Source organism: Leuresthes tenuis, unplaced genomic scaffold, assembly GCF_036924035.1.
Source record: "Leuresthes tenuis unplaced genomic scaffold, fLeuTen1.0.hap1 SCAF_19, whole genome shotgun sequence".
Lineage (NCBI taxonomy): Eukaryota > Metazoa > Chordata > Actinopteri > Atheriniformes > Atherinopsidae > Leuresthes > Leuresthes tenuis.
Genome location: NW_027325373.1, coordinates 27,417,204 through 27,441,644, shown reverse-complemented (window position 1 = coordinate 27,441,644; position 24,441 = coordinate 27,417,204). Strand labels below are relative to the sequence as shown.

Sequence of the window (24,441 nt, the reverse complement as noted above, 5' to 3'; positions counted from 1 at the left end):
TTCTGTACTGCACTGTGTGTTTTAACCTTATTTATGCATACACATCTGTATGCATACACATCACATTTATTATTATATTTAATATACTTTTCTTTGTTAAATCACAACATAAGAAGCCATTGAGAGTAATTCCAAGCGGGGCGAATACAAAAACCCAACAACTTTTGATCAGTAGAGGCGGTAATGAGCTTTGTAGGTTCTCCCACTGCTTCAAAGGAACAGAGAGTTGTGTCTGATGTGACGTTCAGGATATTTCGGAAAAATCCCTAATAAAATCGTATGCTTTGATTTCTAGTACTTGGCCTACTGCAACTTTGTATAGCACCTGTCATAAATTGTAATTTAACTTGATTCCTTTGTCATTCGTTTTACACTTACAGAGCAGATATGGACGAAGGTGGTATTTTTTTCCTTTAAGCTGGTATATAGTTTCACAGAAGGACATTCTTATTTCCCACCTAAACCGTATGCTACGAATGCAATTGAAGAATATAAGGCTACTTAGCTAGATAACAAGTAGGCTATGATGCAGTTGGCTCTGAGTAAAACATTTGGCCAGAAGCCAGTTAAATTTCAACTGGAACAAGATGGGGATTTTTACATGGTGGGATCAGAGGTATGTCAACATATAGTCACTGACTTCCAGTGCTTGGTTCCCTCATGCTTGCTCTAGGCTTCCGTTGTCGTTAGGTAACGATAGCATGCTAATGCGTCCCGCTACTAGCATTATAAACAAAGAAATACCAGAAAGCATAATGCAGGGTTCAAGTATACGATGACCCCCAACAACTGGCAAATGAAACGTTAACAATGTTGCTCCAAACCAATTGAAAGCCAACTTTCCAGGTCCTTATATTTCATTGTAACCCCCCCCCACACACACACTGTAGAGTAATGCTCGTTTAACTGTAGTTCGCTGTAAAAACATATTGGGTTATGTGAAAACGAGTTTTTTAAAAAAAATAAAAAAAAATTACATTTGCTTTTATTGTATTTGGAAAATACGTAAGCTATTCACTTTGTGTTACCACTGTAACTTAACCAGTTTTGAACCTCCTATATTTAGAGTAATTCAAGCATGATTCAATCTTAGATTCTCACACACAGTCTATAGATTCAACACAATAGCCAGTTTGAACACAATCATTGACATTTGTTGAGCAGAAAATGTAAAATGTTCTTATTGTTTCTTCTGATGCAGATAAATAGTAGGTTATGTGGTGGGCCATGATAGTGGTAGAACCACACCATTAGATTTTTAGGGACGACGGTAAAATCACAGAAGCAGAGTGTCCCGAAAATCAATAAGTAACCTTAATATGAGGGAAATCCCGCCAACCTGACGTTTTCTTGTTATCGTTGTAGGTTTTGTGTGGTTCTTTGTTTTTTATTTATGACTTGAAAGATGTGCCTTTTGCTGTCCAGGTTGGAAACTATCTACGGATGTTCAGAGGCTCACTCTATAAAAGATATCCGTCTTTGTGGAGGAGGCTCGCCTCTGTTGAGGAGAGAAAGAAAATTGTGGCATCATCGCATGGTGAGTGTCTTTGGTTTGTACTTAGGGCATCAACATAAATGGAGTTTGGGCTGCTTAATGTCTGGAAAGTCCATGGCACACGTATAAGACTGAATATTTCTGTTTTGATTGTTATTAGTTAGTCTAATTGTTTGATAGTTTTTAATCGAATGATCCATCTGATTAGGAACTATTTCAAAGAAAATAATGGAAAGAAATTAAGCTTTAAAACTACCATCAAATTTAGATGTGAATGATGGCATTGATTCAGCTGATAATATATACACAACTCTTTTATGGACTGGACAGTAGCCAGGGCCGAAATGTAGATTTTTGGAAGAAATTTTACCTCCCAAAATTACCAGGGCAGGGAAATACTGGAGGATATCCATTACTTTTTTTTTTTTTTCCGCTTGTAGTGCATTGAACATCTGGGGGGTCTGGGGTATGTCACACCGTGTGTGTGTTGGGAGAGACATGACAGAGCTAATGTCGATAACGCTATATGCCGCTTTGATTGCGTGTTTTAGGCTACGTTCACACTGCAGAATGCACAATTCCGACTTACTGCTCAAATCCGATTTATTTATTTATATATTTATTTATTTTATTTATTTATTTATTTTGTTTTGCTGTTCACATTACCTCTTTAAATGTGGCCTGTCTTCGGATTGCTGTGTGAACAGCTCATGTTCCTGAAGTGACCCGCATGCACACTTGATCATTGATTACATGGCAACCGGTACTGCAGGACTGTATGGTTAAATGCTAAAAATAAGGACTCTCAAGTTTGAGCACGCCACACATCATAGTTCTTGTGCTGAAAAAAAAGTATATTATAAATGTCGCTGGAATTTCACTGGAACTATCGCTATGGAAATGGCAGGAAACAAGCACGTCTTCCATGAGTCTGAGCAGAGCAACACTAATAATAATCTAAGTAATAAAAGACCCCCCGGTGGGATTCTCACTCTTGCCTTCATTCAAAACTTGAGAACCCTGCTAAAAATAATGTGTGGTGGCAGCTGGGAAACCTGTGAGATTACAAAGGAGGAAGAAAATGAAGATGTTAATGAAGGCTCTATGCGGAGCAATAACGGCAACATCCGCATAGAGAAGTATTTGGATGCGGCGCCATGTGGAGCCAGGAGTGGCGGGATCAGGATGTGGCTGGTTACACGGAGCAGGATTTCTTCCAGAACTTTAGAATATGGAGGAATACCTTTCATCACATTTGTCAGTGCCTCTCCCTGAGACTTTCAAGAGACACGTCGTTCAGGAGATCCATCTCTTTAAGAAAGCGAGTGGGAGTGGGGCTATATTGGGTAGCCAACCTGTTTGGCATCGCAAAGTCCTCCATTAGCGCTATTGTGCATGCGTTCTGCAAAGCTGTGCACCAGGTCCTCATGCCTGACTATATTAATCTACCACAAGGAGACGATCTCCAGGAGGTGCTGTGAGGCTTCAGGCAGAGGTGGGGTTTCCCCCAGTGTGCTGGGGCCATCGACCGGAGCAGTGCAGCGTGGGTCAGAATGACGTCAAAGTCGCATTAAATGCGACCTGGCTGTTCAGATCGCATTCAAGAAAAAAATAAAAATAAAATCGGATACGTATCCGATTCAGTACCACATTTAAAAGTGGCCTGAAAAAAATCTGAACATAGCCTTATTGTTTTGGCTCAGGCCCACAGTAACCTGTGTTCAAGATGAAGAATAAAGACCAGCAAAACCAGTTCATGATTCGTAGCTCCATTTTTCTGGGTATAGTATTGCAATGATATTGCATAGTATTGTGTGACAGAAACGGCAGGCCTGCTAAAACCGAGCAGTTGATCCCAGTTGATATTTTTGGGTAAATACATTTTTGGGGTGCAGCAGCGCCGCCAGCAGGGGGCGTACACCAGGCTCCTCTGCCGAGCGTTAAACCTCCTTCAGAGTTACCCTTGGTCCCTTCTTACCTGGTCTGTAAGTTTCGATGAAGGGCAGATCTGTTTTGATGCCATTGTCTTAGCATTTTTTGATGATGTATTTGATGGTACTCCGTGGTCATATGAAGGAGCTTTATATTAAAGGAGGTGAATACATGTGCTTGCACCACTTTTTGTTGTTGTATTTGTTTTAGAAATTAAAACACAATCTTTCTGTCTTTCACTTCACCAGTTTCAACTAGTGCTGTTAAACAAAAATGAAGTTACGTAGAAGTTATAGGTTGTAACGCAAAGAAAACTGGAAAAACACCAAGAAGGGTGAATGCTGATGTAAGCCTCTGTCTCTACAGCAGATGAAAAGTATCTAAAAACAGTGTCATTAAAAGAAGTTGGAAAAACACTGGACCTGAGAGGTGCAACTGGCCTTTTGGTTCATATATCTACGTTTTTTTTTTTACAAAGAAATGGTCTCCAGTCTTAAAGAAGAAAAAAGGCTGAGGTTTGTCAAATTTCACAAGAACTGGACTGTCGAGTGGCAACTGTTCTGAGAGTGATGGATTCTGTGAGATCATTTTAACAGAGAACAGAGCAAAAGGCAGTCAGCATCCAAAGAAGAGCTTTGGAATGTCCCTCAAGATGCCTGAAGGACTATTCCTGAAGATATGTTTGTAATGTTTGTTCCTAAGTATTATGAGTATTATTTCTTGATCTTTCTTCTCTTGAAGTGTTAAAAAACTGCTGTTTTTTTTCACCCAAAGTTCTCAAAAGTGGGAGTCCTGATAACTTTTTGGTGTCAAACTTCACTCCTAAACTTCCTTACTATAGTTGGAGTTTAAAAAAAAATGAACATAGTCAGCATAACGTAGAAACCAATGCTGACCGCAAATAAATAAACTGCTTTTAATTTATGAACCCTTATCCCTCTCTCTTCCCAATTGGTTAGCAATTAGATAAATGTGATTGAGTTAAACCGAGCATCGCCATTGGTTACACGGCAAGGTGAGTAAAAAGTGTGAGAAAAGGTTTGTACTTGTAGAATTGACTTGTATCTTCTGACTTGTAAATATGTTTTGTAACTTGTAAGTTTTTAGAAAAGCTTGACATGTGTCTTGTTTTCTTGCCCATTGCCTATGTACAGCCACCAGTGTTACTCTGTTAAAGGCTTCAGAATGTGAAGAGATCTTTGAAGGTAATGATGAGAAATATAAGGCGGTGTCCATCAGCACAGAGCCCCCAGCTTACCTCAGGTAAAATTCTGTCTGCTTTTGACTGATTCCGTATTGGTGGGGTCCAGAATGTTGTTAAAACATGTATTACAAGCAGCAAAATGTTGGCGTTTGTGACTGCTATTATTAAATATCAGTAGGAATTTACTAAAGACAGACAAAGTCTGAAGAAATAATCCTGATGATGTTACTGAATTGAAATAGATAAAACTCTGTACCATCCTTTGTTGCAGCAAAGCTGGAGAAGCCTGTTATTGAATCAAAGTTTGTTGTTTGATCACTATTTTATCTGGATGATGTGTAGCATTATTTTTTGCCAATTCAGCTCGAGGGGCTCCAGCGGTCCCCAGCACATAGGCAGCCCTCTTCATGACTATGTTCAGTTTCTTTGAGTCACTGGCTACAATACTGCTGCCCCAACAGATGGCTGCAAAGAAATTGCATTCAGCACCAAATACTTGATTTTCATGTTCCAGAGAAATGTTGAGGGTCACAAACAAAATGCCCCAGATCTAAGGCAAATTGGCTGAATTTGACCAATGAGACTCACAAATGCTTCCCAGTTGTGGACTGACCACGCTTCATATTCTGAGGCATTTGGCGGGGGAGGTGTTGATGAGACACGTTGGCATGGAGCTAAAGTTAAGCAGAACCCAAAAGAAGGAACGAGGACGGTGCACGGTGGTGTGGTGGTTGCACCATCGCCTCACAGCAAGAGGGTTCCAGGTTCAACTTCCAGCGGGGGCCTTTCTGTGTGGAGTTTGCATGTTCTCCCTTTGTATGTGTGGGTTCTCTCTGGGTACTCCGGCTTCCTCCCACCGTCCAAAAACATGCATGTGAGGTTAATTGGTGACTCTAAAATTGTTCGTGTGAGTTGTGTGTTTTTGTTGGTCTCTGTGTGGTCCTGTGATGAACTGGCAACCTGTCCAGGGTGTACCCTGCCTCTGACTGCTGGGATAGGCTCCAGAAAATGGATGGATGGAACCTGGAAGAGGAGAAGTTGAGCACACAAACCATCAACATGGTGGTGAGCGTGGCAGAAACAATGCACTCTACTTGGACGAATTACTTGGAAAGTAATTCGAAGTTGGTGGAGCTTTGGCGAGAATGCCCATGGCTCTTTTTATGTTCCCTGTGCGATAATCCGCACAGGGAACATAAAACGTGTGTGTGTGTGTGTATATATGTGTGTATATATATATATATATATATATATATATATATATACACACACTTACAGTCAGCTTTGCAGCCATCTGCTGGGACAGAAGCACGATAGCCTGATTCAAAGAAACTGAACAAACTGATAAAGAACTGCTCTGGAGCTGATTGTGCAAACTAGAATGCTTTACAAGCTGATGACTATATAAAGCTCCATTGACCACCTTCTACATAACATCACCTTCAAACAACAGAGTGTGATAAGTATTAGGCTTTTACAAATCTGCCAGCAGCAATAACCATGTCAAATGATGGCTTATGATCGATTGGGGGGGACACGGCAAAATTTGAAATTATCTCTTGGATTAATAAAGCTTTTTTTCAATTAGTTAATTAATTTTCATCATAGTAATTTGCAGATGGGTATCTGCATTTAGTCCAATACATTTACTAGTAACTCTTGGTGTATTTTAGGGAGATTTTATTTTTACTTTAATTTTATTTATTTTTAGGCCCCACCCACTCCAAACATAAAGTCACTTGTTTCTACTACATTGATTCTATTTGTACCCATCTGCCTCATGAGAATCAGCTTTATGGAAGTAACACACTTATGTGTTAGCATACTCCTGTAACGAGCCTCTTAGCATCGTTGTCTTTTTGTTCTTTCTACTCAGGGAGCAAAAAGCAAAGAAGAGCAGTCAGTGGGTTCCTGCATTGCCGAGCAGCTCTCACCATCTTGACGCTGTGCCCTCCTCCACTACCATTAACCGAAACCGAATGGGTCGGGACAAGAAGAGGACTTTCCCCCTGTGGTGGGAAAGCTGTTTTTTCCCCTCACTTTAACGTCCAGTTATTTACATATTTTACTTTTGGATTTTTTATTGAATAACACAATTTTCACCGTCTGTGTTTAAAACCAAACGGCATGATGCAGTTGAATCATATCCTTTGTGAGTTGAGTGATGGTCAACAACAAGTGTGTCTTCAGTAAATCAGCTTATAAGCTTTATTTAGACATTTTCAGAAACAGCTGCTCTACAAAATACAGGAGAGATATAGAGCTGTTGATAACCCTGCTAGTAAACCTATTGCACATATCCACTCATTTATCACCATCAATGTAAAGAAATGTCATAGTATTGGACTGCATTATATTTTGTCAACCGTATAACCATAGATGTATCCACACTATTGAATGAAATCCAGTGCATTACCCAATATGCTCTCAATAATAAATGATACATAAAGTGGAGTTTTTTTTATTCAAAATGTGAGAAGTAGCTACATAAAAGTAGAATTTTGGTGGAATTTTTGTATGGGATGGCATTATATCACACAGATGTTCACAATTGTGGTTGGAGAGTTCATATTTGAATGCTGAAAAAATGTGGAACCCCCCTTTAAGCAGCATAGATGTTGATAAAGGATGTTAATCACAGTATTTTGTTAGGTTAGAATTGAATTAATATATATGTGGTTAAACAAAAATAATCCAACTAAATGTTGTGTACCTGTCACTCAGTTTTGATGATCATGACCCTGCCGTCATCCATGAAAATGCAGCGCAGATAGAAGTGCTGGTTCCCATTCGTCTTGACATGGAAATAGACGGACAGAAACTGCGAGATACCTTCACATGGAACATGAATGGTAAATATAAGTCTACTAGCAACCGAAAAACATCAAGTTGTGTCTCTTTATTTTGTTTTTGCCTTCTCCGCAGAGAAACTGATGACCCCAGAGATGTTTGCAGAGATACTGTGTGATGATTTAGACCTTAATCCTCTGGCTTTTGTCCCGGCTATTGCCTCAGCCATCCGTCAGCAGATTGAGTCTTACCCCACGGATAGCATATTTGATGGGCAGGCAGATCAAAGAGTCATCATCAAGGTAGGTCTTGAACCAAAGTAGTAACTGTTTTAAGAATAAGAATTCCTTTATTCGTCCCAAAGTGGGGAAATTTTCACATTACAGCAGCAGCAGCAAGAGATAAAGATGAAAATGCCAAAATCGTAAAAAAAAATTAGAATAACAATATAAACAATATAGAACATATAAATGGAAAATATATAAATAAATAGTAAATAAATATATGGAAGTTTTCAATCGCTTCCTGTCCCTAAGAAAAATAAAATGGATGAAAACTAAATGCAAGGGAAGGGGAAGAAAAAGTAGTGAAGTATTCAACTTAAGTATCCGGTACGCTATTTCAAGCAGATTTGAAAATGTATCATCGTGGTAGTTGATTAGAGCAGAGAAAATACTAACAAAACATTACAACTCAAAATAAAATAAAATAAAATTTTACAAAATGTTATCAGAGTCAGAGGCTGAGCTGGGGTAAAATATCGGGGTCAGGAATATGAAGAGAGGTTGAATTTTGATCAGCATTATTGGCGTTCACCTGAACATGTGGAGGAATGAGGCATCTTTTTCGTTAGCACGTTAGACAGGCATTTCAATACACATGGAATTAAGGTGCAGAGCAAAAGGAAAAAATTATTACATATGGGATTATTATTGTTAAAAACCATGCTGGCCATCCTTGGCCCAAAGATTTCAGCCAAGAGAACCATGAGTCATTTATTACAGGAGGGAGTTGAATGGCATCTTTCATATGTTTGATAATGTTCTCATATTCGTCAGAGTGGTTGTCTTCAATTCCAGAGGTCAACGTGACCGTGTTAACATCTGACAGCATGTTAAGTAGGGCGTCATGTGGGTCTGGTGGCCCATTGACTATGACTGTGAGTTGTCTGTACATATCCGAGCTTGGATATTCAATTCCACACCAATACGTGCCTGCATCAGTGAGTTTGACATCAGAAATGGTAATCTGGGCTCCGTTGGAAGTTTTGTTATTGTGAAGCGGGGATTTCTCTTTGGAGCAATGGTTTTGTCAGTGGTGGCAACGATCAAATGCCAATCGTGTGGGCCGCAGGGGTCTCTGCATAGGTATTTGTCATACTTGGCATAATATGCCTGAACCCGTCCTGATCGCCAAATTTCAGGGTAAACGATGCAGGTGAATGTTGCACTTTGACCTTCTGTCAAAGTGACAGTCCTGGCAGGTTTGTAGGTGTAAGCCTCCATCAGCTGTGCCAAACATGACAGCATCAGAAGCAGGTGATGCATGGTGGAGTTTGGTGGAACACGTCTAGTTGGTGTTTGTTGAATCCACAGGGCCAATTCCACGGGTCGACCTCTTTGGCGTCTGTGCGTCCTTGCACCGTCCGTCGTCTTTGGCCTCTGCTCGTCCTCGTGTCGTCTGTCACCGTCTGTCCTCGTCCGTCCTCCTCCGTTTCCTCGGGGATCTTCCTGCAGTGGATGGCGTGAACCCACGATGCCCACTCGGCTATCTTCGCAATGGTATGCGTTGTCAGAATGGACCTCGTCACTGTTTGGAATTCCAGTGCTTCCTCCTGAAGTCGTTTCTCGCCGCCCAGGTTGGAAGTCTGCAGAGAGAGAGAGAATACGTTTTTGCAATATTGTAGCATATATCCTCACATAGGCCAGTGGAGGGGAGTGGCCTGGTTACAGGTTTTACTCCCAGAGATGGAGGTCTGCCAAAATTAATTTTGATTTCAGAGTACCATTTTCTCGTTCGACAACGTCTCTACTGGCAGGGTGTTATACACAATGTTGTCTGAGGTTAATGGTAAGAAATTCACTAATTTGGGTTATTGCAGAATTGACAAAATGAAAGCCATTATCGCTGCTCAATTTTGGTGAAGTTGTAGTTCCCAGATGGGGAGTAATCTCTGTTAGCAGAGCCTTTGCTACCACTTGGCTACTCTGGTGTTTTGCTGGAAATACTTCAATCTATTTTTACCACGTCAACTATTACTAAGCAGCATTTCTTTCCTTCTGCTGGTGACAGTTCTATGAAATCCATCATTAAGTGTTCGAATGGTCTGTCTGGTGATGGGTGAGCGATGTGTGTGACTGCTTTGGTTTTACCTGTTATGCGTTGCACAAACCATACGCGGTTGACTGATCTTCTGCTGCATGAACTGAAAATCCTTTGGTGAACCAGTGCTGGGTTATGGCATCCATTATCCCCCCTTTAGACACATGGTCCAATACATGTGTCAATTTCGCAAAATGAGGGAAACAATGTTTAGGTAGACGAGGCTTATTATCGGTTCCTCGCCACACATCTTCCTGTGGTGTGGCAATAGATTGCACCGTTGTGAGAGAGGTGGAAATAGTGACAGGGATCAATTATAGTGGGTTGGAGTGTAGCTTCTTTTTCACCGGCATCCGCTCTTGCATTTCCTTGAGAGACAGGACCTGTGTTGTTAGTGTGACTTTTTGGAGTAAAATGGCATCAAGAAGAGCTGCGACTTTGTCATGATGTAGAATGGGTTTGCCGTTAGATTTTAGGAATTGTCTGTGTTTCCACAGAGTGTCAAAATCCTGGACAACCCAAAAGCGTATCTGGAATCAGATTAGATGGTTACTGCTTTGTTGTTAGCTAGTCTGCATGCCTCTGTCATTGCTATCAGTTCTGCCACCTGTGCAGAATGGTGAGGAGGGAGTGAGCTGGAGAGAAGAGTTTCATGATTAGTGACAACAGTAAAACCAACTCTGTTGTGACCCGTTTGTAGGTCACGTGAAGCTGATCCATCTGCAAAGAGAACCAAATCTGGGTTTGTAAATGGTGGTTCTTGGCAAGCAAACCGGTTGGGGGACAGCAACACATGTTGTGTTCCGTCATCTGGTGTGGGAAGGAGGGTGGCAGGTTTTAACACAGAGTGCTTGACAGTGATGTTAGACATTTCTAAAAGTATTGTGTCGTATCGTGAAAAGTCTTTTGTTCAAGTAAAATCATGGACACAGCCTGTGGGACCAGGAGAGTTACATCAGAATAGGCCACAATATCTCTGGAGGCCATAACTGCCTTTCCAGCTGCCGCCACATATCTGAATATATCTTGGGAGACCTGCAGCCACGGGGTCCAGTTTTGAAGAAAAATAAGCTACATGGCGCAGCTTATTTCCATGGTCCTGCAACAAAACAGAAGTCATACATCCATCTTTTTCAACTACTGTTTGAGTGAATGGTCTGGAAGGGTCAGACGGGCCCAAAGTTTGAGTGCTTTGTAAGGCAAGTTTTAGTTCAGTGAAAGATTGTTCCGCTTCAGGAGTCCATTTGATCTTATGTTTTGCGTGTGGACCTTTGCCATGAATGAGGGAGGCGAGTGGAGCTTCAAGAATGGCATAGTGAGAAATGAACTGTCTACAGTAAGAGCACATACCAAGAAAATTGTGATGGGTTTTGGAAGGTTCTGAATTGCATGAAAGAGTCTTCCTTTCAGAAGTGATGACATGACCTAAGAAGACAAACTGAAGTTTAGACAAGCTGGCTTTGTGACCAGTTTTAGCCAGATGTTTCAAGGGTTTGACTGTGCTGGCTGCTCATTGGTCGGACTGCAGATCATGAGGTCATCAACATACTGTAACAAAGCAGTGTCTGGGGAGAGAACAAAGGGTTCAAGACTGTCTGAGAGCTTCAATGCAAATGGTGGGACTTTCACAGTATCTTTGGCACAGACGTGTGAATGGGTAGTCCCTCCTATTGAAGTTGAAAGCAAACCAGAATTAGCTTCCTGGGTGACCTGGAACACTGAAGGTGTCTGAAAGGTTGACCACTGAAAAGAATTTTGCATTAGTTGGTTGCATCACCTGCTTGCAGATCCTGACTAAAACGGCAGTCTGTTGGTTGAGCTTTGCCTCTGATTTTATGACAGGAAACAAAGGCGTGCGTATTGGAGAATCGTTACATGGAACAATTACTCCTGCTGCCTTAAGAGACTCAAAGACTGGTGGTATATTATCAATGGCTTTTTGTTTAAGTGAATATTGAGCCTTGCAAGGTTTAAAGTCTGATTTTGGAATGATGACATTTTCACAATCTTTGACAAGGTTAACATCATACTTTCTGTTGACTGTTCTTTGTGTGTGCACAAAAGATGTCACCCTTTTTGAGTAACATTGCAGTGAAGGTGAAAAAATAATATCTATCAGATGTTTGTTGCCTTTCGGCCGCAGGCTTACACAATTTCATAACTGGGCTCAAATCTTCCCAGCTATCCGATGTGTGTTTTGCTAGTGGGATGTGTGGGACTGAATAGTCCATGATGTTCCATTGAGCTGGTGTAAGAGAGACTGACACAGAGCATTTATGTTTTGTCCAAGAAGTGTGTGTTAATGTGAATTTGTCAAACCTCTCCCTTAACCAGCCTTCCTCGTATGATTCGTCAGATTCCGGTAACAGGTGAGAGGTACACTGCAGTTCCTTGTTGGCCATGAAGTCTGAAACAAACTCAGGAAAGGTTTATTAGTGGTTGCAGTTGCCATTGATATGCATATATCATGTTCGAGGTGTGGAAGACAAAGGACTTTGGTGCCAGGTCTGGTTGTCAGAGCTGTGGGACCTTCTGGGGTTGGGATTAGACAAAGGCTTAATTTGCACATCCAGTTCCTGCCTGTCAGGTTACTGGGACAGATTTTAGAGAGCAACATTTTTTTTTTCCAGTTTCTCTTCTAGTTTTTTCTGTTTTTTTTTTTTTTTCTTTTAAACTAAGGGACCCCCACTAATGGGAATCTGAGCTCATTTGTCCATAAATTTAAATAATTTAGACTTTTATCCCCAAATTTCTTTTTCATGATTTCCACAATTGGCCCCTCCGCAGACTGAACCGCTTCCATGGAAAGTTTACTCCCCATTCTGAATGAAGAGGTCGTACGACGAGAACCACTTAGTTAAGCTACAAATGGCAAAAGCGACATTTCGAATTAAGCTCCAAATGACGAACAAAGCTGGACCATTTCGTTGAGCTACAAATGGCAAAAGCGACATTTCGAATTAAGCTCCAAATGACGAACAAAGCTAGCTGTTTCGATAAGCTACAAACAGCTAAAAAGCTGGCCAACTGTGAAGACTATGAGAAATGCAATTGTTGTCTAATTAAAATCCAAATTTGAAAGAAAATGCATTAAGTCAATATTTCAACACTCACCAGACGAGCTTCGCTGAACTCTGTTCTTGGAAACCCAGTGGCAGCGACTCAGGACGTGTTACCGGTTAGCCCTCCCGTCTCACAAATTAATTGAGGTTTGGAGGCTGGAAATGATCTATTTCTCCAGGATGGCCTGTCACTTTCCGTGTCTCGTCCTGAACGGCTGCTCACGGGGTCCTGCCCGACAACACCAAATTGTTATGGAAGTTTTCAATCACTTCCTTCCTAATACCTCTGAGCAATGAAATAGAGAACTTTACTTTTTCTACCGGCCGGCTAAGTTTTTATTCTTCGTTGCAAGGAAAAAGATCAGTCCACACCATTCAGCGGCAATGGTATGAAAAGATACAAACAAAAGGAACACAGAGGATTTATACCTGAGGAGGGGGGCTTTGTTCTTTAGGTGTGTAACCACACCTCCAGGGGGGTAGGATGCAGTCTTGATGTTTAAGAAACAGGAGGTTAAAACAATTATCTTGTCTGAGTGTCAATTAAGAAGTAAATGATTTAAAACATTTAGCGTGTCTGGGTGATACAAATGGTTAATGTGGATTGGAGGGTCTGTCAGTCCTGAGACATAAAATTTACCATCACAGGGGTACATTGTACCCTCTATTACAGGGGTCGGGAACCTATGGCTCGCGAGCCAGGTGTGGCTCTTTTGATGATTGCATCTGGCTCGCAGATAAAACAAAATATTCTCACTTGTTTTAATCCATCCATCGATTTTTCACTGCTCATGTCCTGTTCAGGGCTGCAGGAGCAATTGTCCATTATTTTAATTGGATGATACTGGACTACGTTGGCCGTTGCAGCGTAAAACAGGTAAACGCCCCCTTTTGAATCAGTCTGCTCGGTCATTAGCTCAAAGCTAACCCTTCGACGAAGAAGTTGGCGAAAAGAAAAAAAGATGACGAGTATCGTACATTTCAGGCCGAATGGACTGAAGAATTCGCCTTTGTGGAGAGAGCAAATTCTGCGGTGTGTCTAATTTGCAATGACAAAATTACATCGATGAAACGGTCGAATGTAAAGCGGCACTTCGACACGCGCCATGCTACCTTTGCATCAAAATACCCGGCAGGAGACAGCAGAATGAAAGCGTGCCAAGAGCTACTAAAATATATTATATGGCTCTCATTGCCAAATTTTTTGCTTTCATGGCTCTCTTAGTCAAAAAGGTTCCCGACCCCTGCTCTATTACCTTAGTGGGTACCATGTGGGGGCTGGGAAAAAACCTCAGCAGCAACAGCAAACATTTGCACGCTATCCAACTCAGAACTCAAAACATAAGCAAACATTTGCTCGCTTTACACATAAGAACTCAAACAAACTTGAAGGCGTGGGATGGAGGTAGGGGGGTGTGCTGCCTTGGTCAAGGCCACTGTGGAAACAACTCCATTCCAATCACAAAAATGATCCACTCGCCTTTGCAAAGCCAAAAGCATCTCCAAGATGGTTTCCATGTTGCAGTTAATGACCACAGTCTGAGTGCCAACAGCTCTTCCCACTGCTTCGATCATGTCGGGCAGCTTAACTGGGCTTTGGACAGCTGTCTCCGTCTTCCGAATTTTTTGATTCACCAGGGCAATGCCTAATCCAATCAGCAGATAGCCCGTTATCATGGTACAGAATATTTAAAGATCCTCAATGTCCTCAACGGAAAGAATTGCCAGGCACACTACCCTCCACTTCTCCCAAGAGTCCCTCATATAAACAGCGGCGAACGCTCCGTCAGGGCAGACAGGTTCCCCCGAACCTGAGCTTCTCGTCAAGAATATTCTGTCAATTGCGTTGAGAGACCAGTTGACCAATTCCATGATTTTAATTTTGAGAGCAATGCGGAGAGAGGCACCAAAAGTTTGAGACAAGACAGGACAAGATGTGAGAAACAAGCAGGGAAGATAGGGGAGAGATGAGATGCGTCCGTCTTCGTTGAGAGCAGAAAGAACATAGTTAAACTGTTTCAGTCTTAGTGACTGTGTGGTGTACTAGAAGCACTGCTGGTTGTGAAGTCTGACAGCTGCAGGAAGGAAGGACCTGTGATAGCGCTCCTTCACACACTTCGGATGAAGTAGTCTGTCGCTGAAGGAGCTCTCCAGAACTGTTACAGTCTTCTGCATGGTTGCAGTCATTCTCCATCTTGGATGACAACTTAGCCATCATCCTTGTCTTTCCTACCACCTTCACTGAGTCGACAGGGCATCCCAGGACAGAGCTGGCCTTCTTGATCAGTTTATCAAGTCTCTTCCTGTCAGCCGTCATGATTGCTGCTCCCCCAGCTTACCACTCTATAAAGATCAGTACCACAGTGATGGATGATACTGTGGTATCATCCATCACCAGTTCTTTAGTTTGCCCTTCATTGATCTGGAGGCAGTTCTGCTGGGACCGGTCCACAAAGTCCTGCATTAGTTCCATGTACTCCTTGTCGTCCTCATTAGTGATGAGGACTAGTGAAGACATGGTATATAAATTTTCAGTTATATTTTATATATCCCTAAAATTAGGGATGCAATGGATAGAAAACGCTAATGTCCATGGAACTGTGCTATTTTTTTCTTCTGTTAAAACAGCAGAGTATAATACAGAGAAAGAAGGCAAAAGTTTAAACCATTTATTCCCTCAATTGTCTTGGGGAATTTGAAATCATTGGCACATAAAATGGAAGAGCTTGGAGTGCTGATGAAGACAGTTGGAATACAGGGAATGTGCTATTTTGAGCTCCTCAGTGTACTTTACGACCTGTGTAGAATATAAAGGTTTTATTGTCATTGTACAACAACAAGCCATGCTGGAAGTACAACAAAATTACGAGGGCTACATCAAGGTGCTGTTTGGTCCTTAATAAAAGTAATATAAACAAAAAACAATACAAAATAAAAATACTAACATCTTCAAGGTGTTTTTATGACAAAAAAACCCAAGACATAACATGATAATACCCAGTGTGGGTAAATTTATTGCACATGTAAGATTATTGTATGTAAAGTGTTGTGTTTGGTTGCATTGTTATTGCGTTATAAGACTGTATGTTGTCAGTCAGGATGGTTTGTGGGAAGAAACTGTCCCTGAGTCTGTTTGTCCTGTCTGTTTGTATGGAGGATTAGTAGAAGGTTATCAGCAGCTTCTGGTTGATGTTATTCTTCCTGAGCAATCTCAGGAAGCGAAAACGCTGCTGTGCCTTCTTGACGAAGGCCGTGGTGTTAGCAGACCAGGACAAGTCGGCAGAGATTGTGGTGCCCAGGAAGGTGAAGGTGTGGACTCTTTCCACTGAGTCGCCAATGATGGAGAGGGGAGACAGATCTGCCCTGTGCTTCCTGAAATCCAGGATGATCGCCTCTGTTTTTGTGGTGTTCAGAACCAAGTGCGCACCATGCAGACATGTCAATGGTTTTGTGATGCATGTGCACATACATATATAGATAGATATATACAGGGTGCGATTTGCCGGCGGGAAACTCCCTCCTACCCTCTGACTTATTTTTATCCTCAGTGGGGACAAAATTTACCTCCCCACTCAAAGTATTTTCACCATTACATCATAATTATTAACAACCAAAATACAAAGGGTCAGTGTTCCTTTTTTATTGTGCTGTGATTTTGATCTACCAGGAGCGAGTCAGAGGCGTTGTGCTAGTTGAAAGCAAATTTATTTTGAAAACCAAGCGGATTTTCTTGCATTTCACAAGTCTTCCTGTCTGTGTCATCTGCGCCAAAACAAAAGCTTAAATCAAATGGAGAAAAAATTTAAAGAATCCAGAGCAGCATATCGTCTATTCTACAGGACCACAACAAAAAATTCAGAGAAAAAATATAACGGAAGATGAAACAAGATCTGACATTGCTGATCGGATGGTGGACAACAGCATCTCCCTGGCTGAGAAGAGCTCTAAGGCCGAGGGGTCACTTGCTAATCCCTCAACCCCCGAAACTATGGTCCGGGTTGCTTTGCTAAATGGCAAGAGGGTCGAGAGTGGCTTACAGTCACCTCAGACAGGTCAGTCCAGTACACAGCCTGCTCTGAAATTAAAGATCTGGGTTCCTATACTAAAGAGAAGCTCCACATCGACCCTGCATTCATTAATGGTGTAAAAGCAAAGACAGCAAAAAAAACTATAAATAGTCTATAATAATACAGCTATAGCCTGACGTATAGTCTACCCGATTAACCATTGGAAAAAAAACAAAACAAAAAGAAACATCTTGACAGCACATTGTGGTATTTCATGTTTTCTGTTGAACTGATATCGGGAAAGAATTAAAATTTTATTTTTATTTGGCAAATTTAAAAACAATATTATGAGAAAATATTTCTGCTACGTTATGTAGCCTAAGTGTAAGGTTTATATCTACACAGGAATCAACAGTTTTCATGTTTTCACACTGTTTGGTAATTTTTCTGAATAAAATGCTTCTCAAAATTATCCCCCCTTTGTTTTTTTTTCACAAATCACACCTTGTGTATGTATGTGTGTGTGTGTGTGTGCGTGTATATATGTGTATATATATATGTATATATATACATATATATGTGTATATATATATGTATATATATACATATATATGTGTATATATATATGTATATATATATACATATATATGTGTATATATATATATATATATACCACTTTGCTCCCTAACTCTCATAGTTGAAAATATCCAACTATAAGATAAGATGGAGCTCGGTCATTAAGAGCTTTATATGTGAAGAGAAGAATTTTAAATTCTATTCTGAATTTAACAGGGAGCCAATGAAAAGAAGCTAAAACTGGGAAAATATGTATCTCTTCTGTTAGATCTCATCAGAACTCTGGCTGCAGCATTTTGGATCAGCTGGAGGCTTTTCAGAGAATATGTGGGACAGCCCAATAATAAGGAATTACAGTAGTCCAATCTTGAAGTAACAAATGCATGGAGCATTTTTATTTTATTTTTTTTTTACATCACAAGACTATTAAAACGCTGTTTTAAACATTTGCTGTTTCTGTCTGTAATGTTATTTATGAACAGCGTTACAAATGGGATTTATGCACTCTGTTACAAGCAGGTTCTGTGAACTCCAGTTGACTTTATTAAAGCACCCAACAATGTTAGTAAATGTTGCTACACTGTTTACAATTTAAAAAATTCAGCTGTAAATGGCGATCATGCAATTCAGTGCAGCGCATTTGGAAGCGTTGACACAATTGACTTCAGATATAATACATTAAACAACAGGAAATTAAGATAAACACTGAGCTCATGTGCTTACGCTACCAATTCAACTTAATTTCCATGTTGCTGCTCATGTTCTTTTCCCTTTTTTTTTCATTGTTTTCTCTTACCTTTCTTTATGTTTATGGATTTAGCAGACACTTTATCCAAAGCGACTTACAAATGAAGATATAACATTACAACTAACATCAAAGCTAATAATAAGCTACGTAGAAAGAAACCACTAGTCAGACTCTGTCAGAGGTGACAGGGGTGACAGTGTAGAAATGGAGTGCCGGCATAGTGGGAAGTACAGAAAGAGAAAGTGCTGTAGAAGGGGTAGGGAAGTACAGGGTAAGTGCTAGGATAGGAGATGCTCTCTGAAGAGCTGGGTCTTCAAGAGTTTCTCAAAGATAGACAGGGACACCCCAGTTCTTGAGGCATTTGGTAGGTCATTCCACCATCATGGAACGAGACATGAAAAGAGTCTGGATTGTCTTAAGTGTGGTGTAGACACCGCTAGATGACGACTGGAGTCGTGCTCTAGTGAATCAAATGAATGGCTCCTTATCAGGCCGCTGCAGAGCTTGATGACGAGCTGATCATTTGAATCAGGTGTGGTGGAGGAGGGAAACATCGAAAACATGCAGGGCAGTGGGTCATGAGGACCGGAATTGAGAAACACTGATCTAGAAAGTCACTGAGGTGTCCTGGAGATATACGATATTTTTTCTTGATTGGGCTCCATAACTCCGCCTCCAGCAACCGACGGAGGCGGTTTATTGCTCTGGCACAGCAAAGACTTAGTGCTAGTTTGTTTTGGGTTTTTTTGTGTTTTTTTTGGTGCTGGAGACAGAACTTCAGTGGTCGAAATATGAAAAAAAGTTTGGCTCTGAACCAGCACTGGAACCGCCTTGGATGAAAAGACCCCCAGAGGGTTCAGGTTATGCTGACAAATAAACGTGGGCATACAAAATATTGATGTTCAAATTTGAACTTTAAATTGTATAAACTCTGTTTCAATTTATGTTCTGACATGATTCAATAAATGTCTGCACCTAGTTCCTGTTCCTGGCAGTATGTAAAGATATGAGGGATGGCTCTGGACTTTAGCACAGTATTATAGACCCCTACAGGCCTCCATAACATAAAACTTAGAATGAGGTTGTAAAAATACATTGGCACGTATCTGATGATTTTATTTCAATCTCAGCTGAACATTCATGTGGGGAACATCTCTCTGGTGGACCAGTTTGAGTGGGATATGTCAGAGAGGGAGAACTCTCCAGAGTCATTTGCCCTGAAGCTTTGCTCTGAGCTGGGTCTGGGTGGAGAGTTTGTCACCACTGTTGCTTACAGCATTCGTGGTCAGCTCAGCTGGCACCAGAGAACATACGCTTTCAGGTAACTTCTTTACTTACCATATAGAAACATAGAAATTATGTAAACTGTATCAATAAAGTCTAAAACAAGTCAAACTTGTTTTTAAACATTGTAATTTATATAGATTTCTAATGTGCTAGTTGTATAGAGTTAATTATGGTCGACTGATTAACGATCACAATGCTTTTAATTTGTCCAGTGAGAACCCATTGCCCACAGTTGAGATTGCCATCCGCAACACAGGCGATGCAGACCAGTGGTGCCCCCTGCTGGAGACACTCACAGACGCTGAAATGGAAAAGAAGATACGAGACCAGGACAGGAACACAAGGTGAGATAAGTCTCATACAGACAGATGGTTTTACAATTGGATAAATGTACTTATCGATTCCACTGACACTGGTAATGCTGTGTTAACACAAATTTAAATCAGTATTGCTGAAAAGTAAAGCGGATAAGCAGACAAAAATGGATGGATGGATGAAAATTAAAGCAGGAATATCAGTCTACATATCACAACCTACACATTAATTATATACAGTGTTGCAACAAGCAAATTTCTGATTTTCATCTCTCAACTTTGTAAGAACATTTGAAATGGGAGTAGCTACAATATAAATTACACAATGATGAGGGGATGTATCCTAACTGGATCATTTCACTCAGTGCAGTTACATGCGTGCCATCGGATGGGATTAATGGCTAAATTACAATAAGATTGAGTTATTCAGCTCATGTAGACACCTTAATCTGACAAGAAACGGATCGGGTTACTTGTGATCGAATTAAGACCCCCTCGATCCAAATGCCCACTGAACGTGCATGTAGACGACAGTGGATCGGATCAAGAGTTCTGCGCATGCTCGAGACGATATTCCTGTTGTTTTCGCCACCGTCAGAAAGAAAGAAACAACGCGATGAAGAATGCGTCGTTGTGCATTGCGTTTGTGCCATAACCAGCTCATCACAGATGTAGAGGGACGCAGCTTCATCTTTCTGAATGCCTGAGTTTGTTGTTGTTGGTGGTGAAGACGTCAACCGGAAGTGGCTCTATTAGCGATAGCTGAAATGGGTACAGTGCTACTTATCGTACTGCGGTATTGCATCCTTTATGACTCACTTATGATTCATTCTCCGCCATATATCCAAGAATAATTACCCTTACTCAGATAAGGACTATAACGCAACTATAGCTATAATCGAGTTAATCTCATCATGTAGACCCACTGATTGATATAACATTGTCTGAGTAAAGCAGACACAAATCTACATTCTGACTTTGTCACATGAAAAGACAAATGCGTTTTTGAACACTCGGTCAGACATGAATGATTAAAACAATCTGGATAGATCAAATATAGCGTAATTGCCACAAGAAGGTGTGCAGGGTTCTCCGTTGTTAGATGGTGGGGCGTGTCTTACTGTGTTACTGCAAAACTGCCAAGATGTGGAATTGCAAACGTAAAATGCAGATATTAAATATTTTCATCACCTTTCAGCTTTGGACTAAGTTTCCACCTTGACACTGCACAAATTCAACCCACTAAGATTCAATTGACCATATTGTTCCTGAAGCTTTGGTTCTCTAAGTAGCCCTAAAATTCTCATGAAGCAATGCTGGCTCTTCACAAAATTAATCCACACTGTATAGTAACTAAAGTAAATATGTGAACATACAGTCCTGTAACAGTGCTATCCTAGATTAAGATGGCCTCACAATCTTAAGAGCACATATCTGGTGCTGTGAGCTTATGTGATGCCAGGTCTGCAGAGTATCACTCTTTATAAATTTTGTCCAGCTTTTGTTGTTTTAATTAATTCTATGCAAATTAAGTAGACAGTGGAGTAGACATCTCCAGGGAAGATGCATCTCCGTGATAAATGCAGGACATTAAGCTAGCAAATGTTAGTCTGAGGCTATGTAATGTGGTAGGCCTATTCATGATATGACAGTAGGTGCATTCCCACTCTAGGAACCTTTTGCAGTTCCCATAACCTTTTCAGGAATAGGGTCGTTTTTTTCGTGCATTCGGACATACAGGAACTAGGGACCACTGCCTTGAGTTCCTATAATCATTTTAGCTCCTTCAGGGTCTTTTCTGGGTTCCACAGGAACATGACGTAGATGTTTGGTTGCTGGTAGCTCCGCCCCTTGTCTGAAATGTTTACTCATACGACACGGACACAACCAGCGCCTGTTTAATAAGTTAAACTTACACGTCGTCTCCTTTGTCTGCGGCGCTCTGCTCTCCTTCTTTCCTCCATGAAACGAAGAAATATCTTCTCTTGCCTGATGTGACCTTCCATGATTAATATCACCGTCATGCAGACCATGAACACGGTGGCCTCCTCGATCTCCATATTAGCTTCTTGGTGCTGTTGTTTTCTTCTCTCCTTACTTTTCGCGGGTTTTGTTTTGTTGTTGAGTGTGGCGCTAAAGTAACACGTCACTGTCACAATCCAGTCTTAAATACTCAATCCCCCTACATCATGAAAATGGGATTTTTAGACCAGCCTTGAAAATGTTGAAGAAAAAAGTTGAAATGAAACTATTTAACAGTCCATATCTTCACTTAGGTAAAACAAAGTTTTCTGCTTTTTAACGTGTTTTAAGCTTCACAGCTACATGTAGTGAAGTGAAGCCTCTAGATCATTCAGGTATCTGCTGCATGCATGAAATGGCTAAACACACTGTATTTACTCAAGATGTATGTCTGACTTGTACCAAAGCCTTTTGTGTTATTTGTAATATTTCCTCTTTTCAAGAAGGTTTTGTGAGGCAGTGCTGAATGAAATCATAAGATTAAATTAATTAGGTCAAAGAAAGCTATAAAAATTCAGTTTTATTATTGTGAATTATAAATCAATTTTAGTTTAATGTAACTATTAGAACTTATGACATTTGACAGCATGCTGCCACTCTCTACAATCAGGGAATATTCCACTATGATTTTCCATCCCTTCACTATGGCCTCAGAACCTCTGTGTCTCGCATGTAATGTGCAGTTATCAGACAAAGATTACTGTGCTGTAGCTAAAACTTACCAGTGCAACAAGAACATTTTTCAGCAAAAAGATATAGTGTTATTGTTAATACTAGTCTGAAGTCAAAGTGCTGAAAAATTCAAACTCCTTGGTTCACACAGACCTTTTTACAAGGTTTGTGTTCTTTGAGATTAGGTGAAAATGAGTTCTGCTCCTATCTCCGTTTTAGTAGGTTTTAGTATCGCATTTTTTGTGTTCACGCCACAGGAACTTGAATCATAGTTCGTAAAACTATGTCTGTTCTGATTATTTTACCTTCTGCCTCTGATTAGGTACTTTTGCAGTTATGGGAAAAAAATTACATATCTGCAAATCTTTGGATGTGGAAAGCTCCTGAAAAAGTAGGCAAATCACAACTAACAGGGAAGATCAGGCTTTAATGAGCCTGTATGTGATAGGGGTATTGCAACACAAATTTCACTCGACTACCAACAGTCAGCTGATAAATAGTCATGTCAGTATTCTTTTTGGCAGTATAATAGAAAATTGAACAAAGTTATTGAATTAACATGAATTTAACCTTTTATTGGTGTGTGTTTGTGTAGGCGTATGAGACGACTGGCCAATACCGCCCCTTCCTGGTAGAAAGAGACAAGCTGCTTCAGGCAACAAGTCCCCTGGAGACTCTTTTTACTTTGAAACAGTCAAGGAAATACTCTTAGTCACAGCTACCAAAGGACACCCTGAAATCATACACAAATAACCTGGACAAGCATGAACACAGTCTCCATGGATACCTCACAAACTGAACACAGTACGCACATTCAGACATCACTCTGCACTCACCATATGTCTTTCTGTATTTTGGCAGTCATTGCCAGGGCTTTCAGACTGTGACCATTTATTTACGTAATTTTTTTACGCAATTTTGAGAAAGTACAACAACATTTTAAACTAACTGCATTAGTGCTTCTTGTGCATCATGAGACTCTCATTATCACAGTAATGGTAATAACATTCCACAAGCTGGCCTCTCAGTGGTCATTCCCACTGGCTCCTTAGATATACCTATTAAGTTTTCATAATAAAAGATCATCAAGACCCTCATGTGACATTGCAGTCCCAAATTCCTGATGAGGTGGGACAAGGAACATTGTTTTGTCCTCCCTGCAAAAAATGGTCATGCAGCATATAAGGTAAATTTATGGTAAAGAAAGTTAACACCATGTTTTTCATGCAGTGCTTTTCATGTGGCCCAACAGGTTTGCTGATTCTATCACAGACTTTAATACAAAACACTTGTAAAGCACAACAACAGTATTACAAAGACAGGTGCATCCAACTGCTTGTGAAGGGAGATTGCCTTTCTCTACTTTAATGCGCCACATTGAGGTCTAGTTGTTAAAAGAGGTTGATTTTCACTTAATCTTGGTCCATCAATATTTAAGGCAATGCATTCATATTATTTAGACTGCATTACTGGAAAATGTTTTGTAATGAAAATTTTAAACAAATACCTTGAAGCTGTTTTTGTTATTTTAAAGAGAAGGTGAACTCAATGTTAAGGGATGCAGAGATCATACATTTGTCTATGATTATCTATCTTTATAAATAAAGCACTGTTTAACTTGCATAACTGGTGGTAATGGTGTGCAGATTATCCATTCATGAACTGAAAAACAATTTTTGACATTAATGTTCTGCTTCATTCAAAAGTTTTTTTTTAGAAATGTTTTAGTTAAGTTTAAAAGACAAGTTTGGTATTTTTATTGTTCTTCCAGGTGTTATTATTAGGGCCCAAGCAGTGAACTGTGAAGGCCCTATTGTTCCTCAAGGTGTTATTATTAGGACCGTAGCAGTGAACGGCGAAGGCCCTATTGTTCCTGAAGGCGTTATTATTATTATGGGCATGCTAAGAAATGGCATGACCATATTGCAATTGTGCAAAATGGCCCAGTTGCGGCCCAGATGACACGTTGCTTGGCAACATTTGCAAAATGGCTCTGTAGCGTCACCTACA

At 40.5% G+C, this 24,441-nt stretch overlaps 1 protein-coding gene across 2 annotated transcripts; it reads left to right on the top strand.

The window, feature by feature from the left end:
* The first annotated feature begins 135 nt into the window (after window positions 1-135).
* Window positions 136-24,057, top strand: LOC140276650 (SWI/SNF-related matrix-associated actin-dependent regulator of chromatin subfamily B member 1-like). Of its 2 annotated transcripts, none has more exons than XM_072371433.1 (9): window positions 136-616; window positions 1,426-1,537; window positions 4,582-4,690; window positions 6,508-6,645; window positions 7,356-7,483; window positions 7,557-7,723; window positions 19,267-19,457; window positions 19,636-19,767; window positions 23,027-24,057. In XM_072371433.1, the coding sequence occupies exons 1-9, from the start codon at window positions 524-526 to the stop codon at window positions 23,064-23,066; spliced, it is 1,110 nt and encodes a 369-aa protein (XP_072227534.1). In that variant the 5' UTR covers window positions 136-523; the 3' UTR covers window positions 23,067-24,057. The 2 variants fall into 2 exon arrangements, with proteins under 2 accessions (XP_072227534.1, XP_072227535.1); XM_072371434.1 differs by lacking the exon at window positions 136-616 and adding an exon at window positions 675-846.
* Window positions 24,058-24,441: the final 384 nt, after the last annotated feature.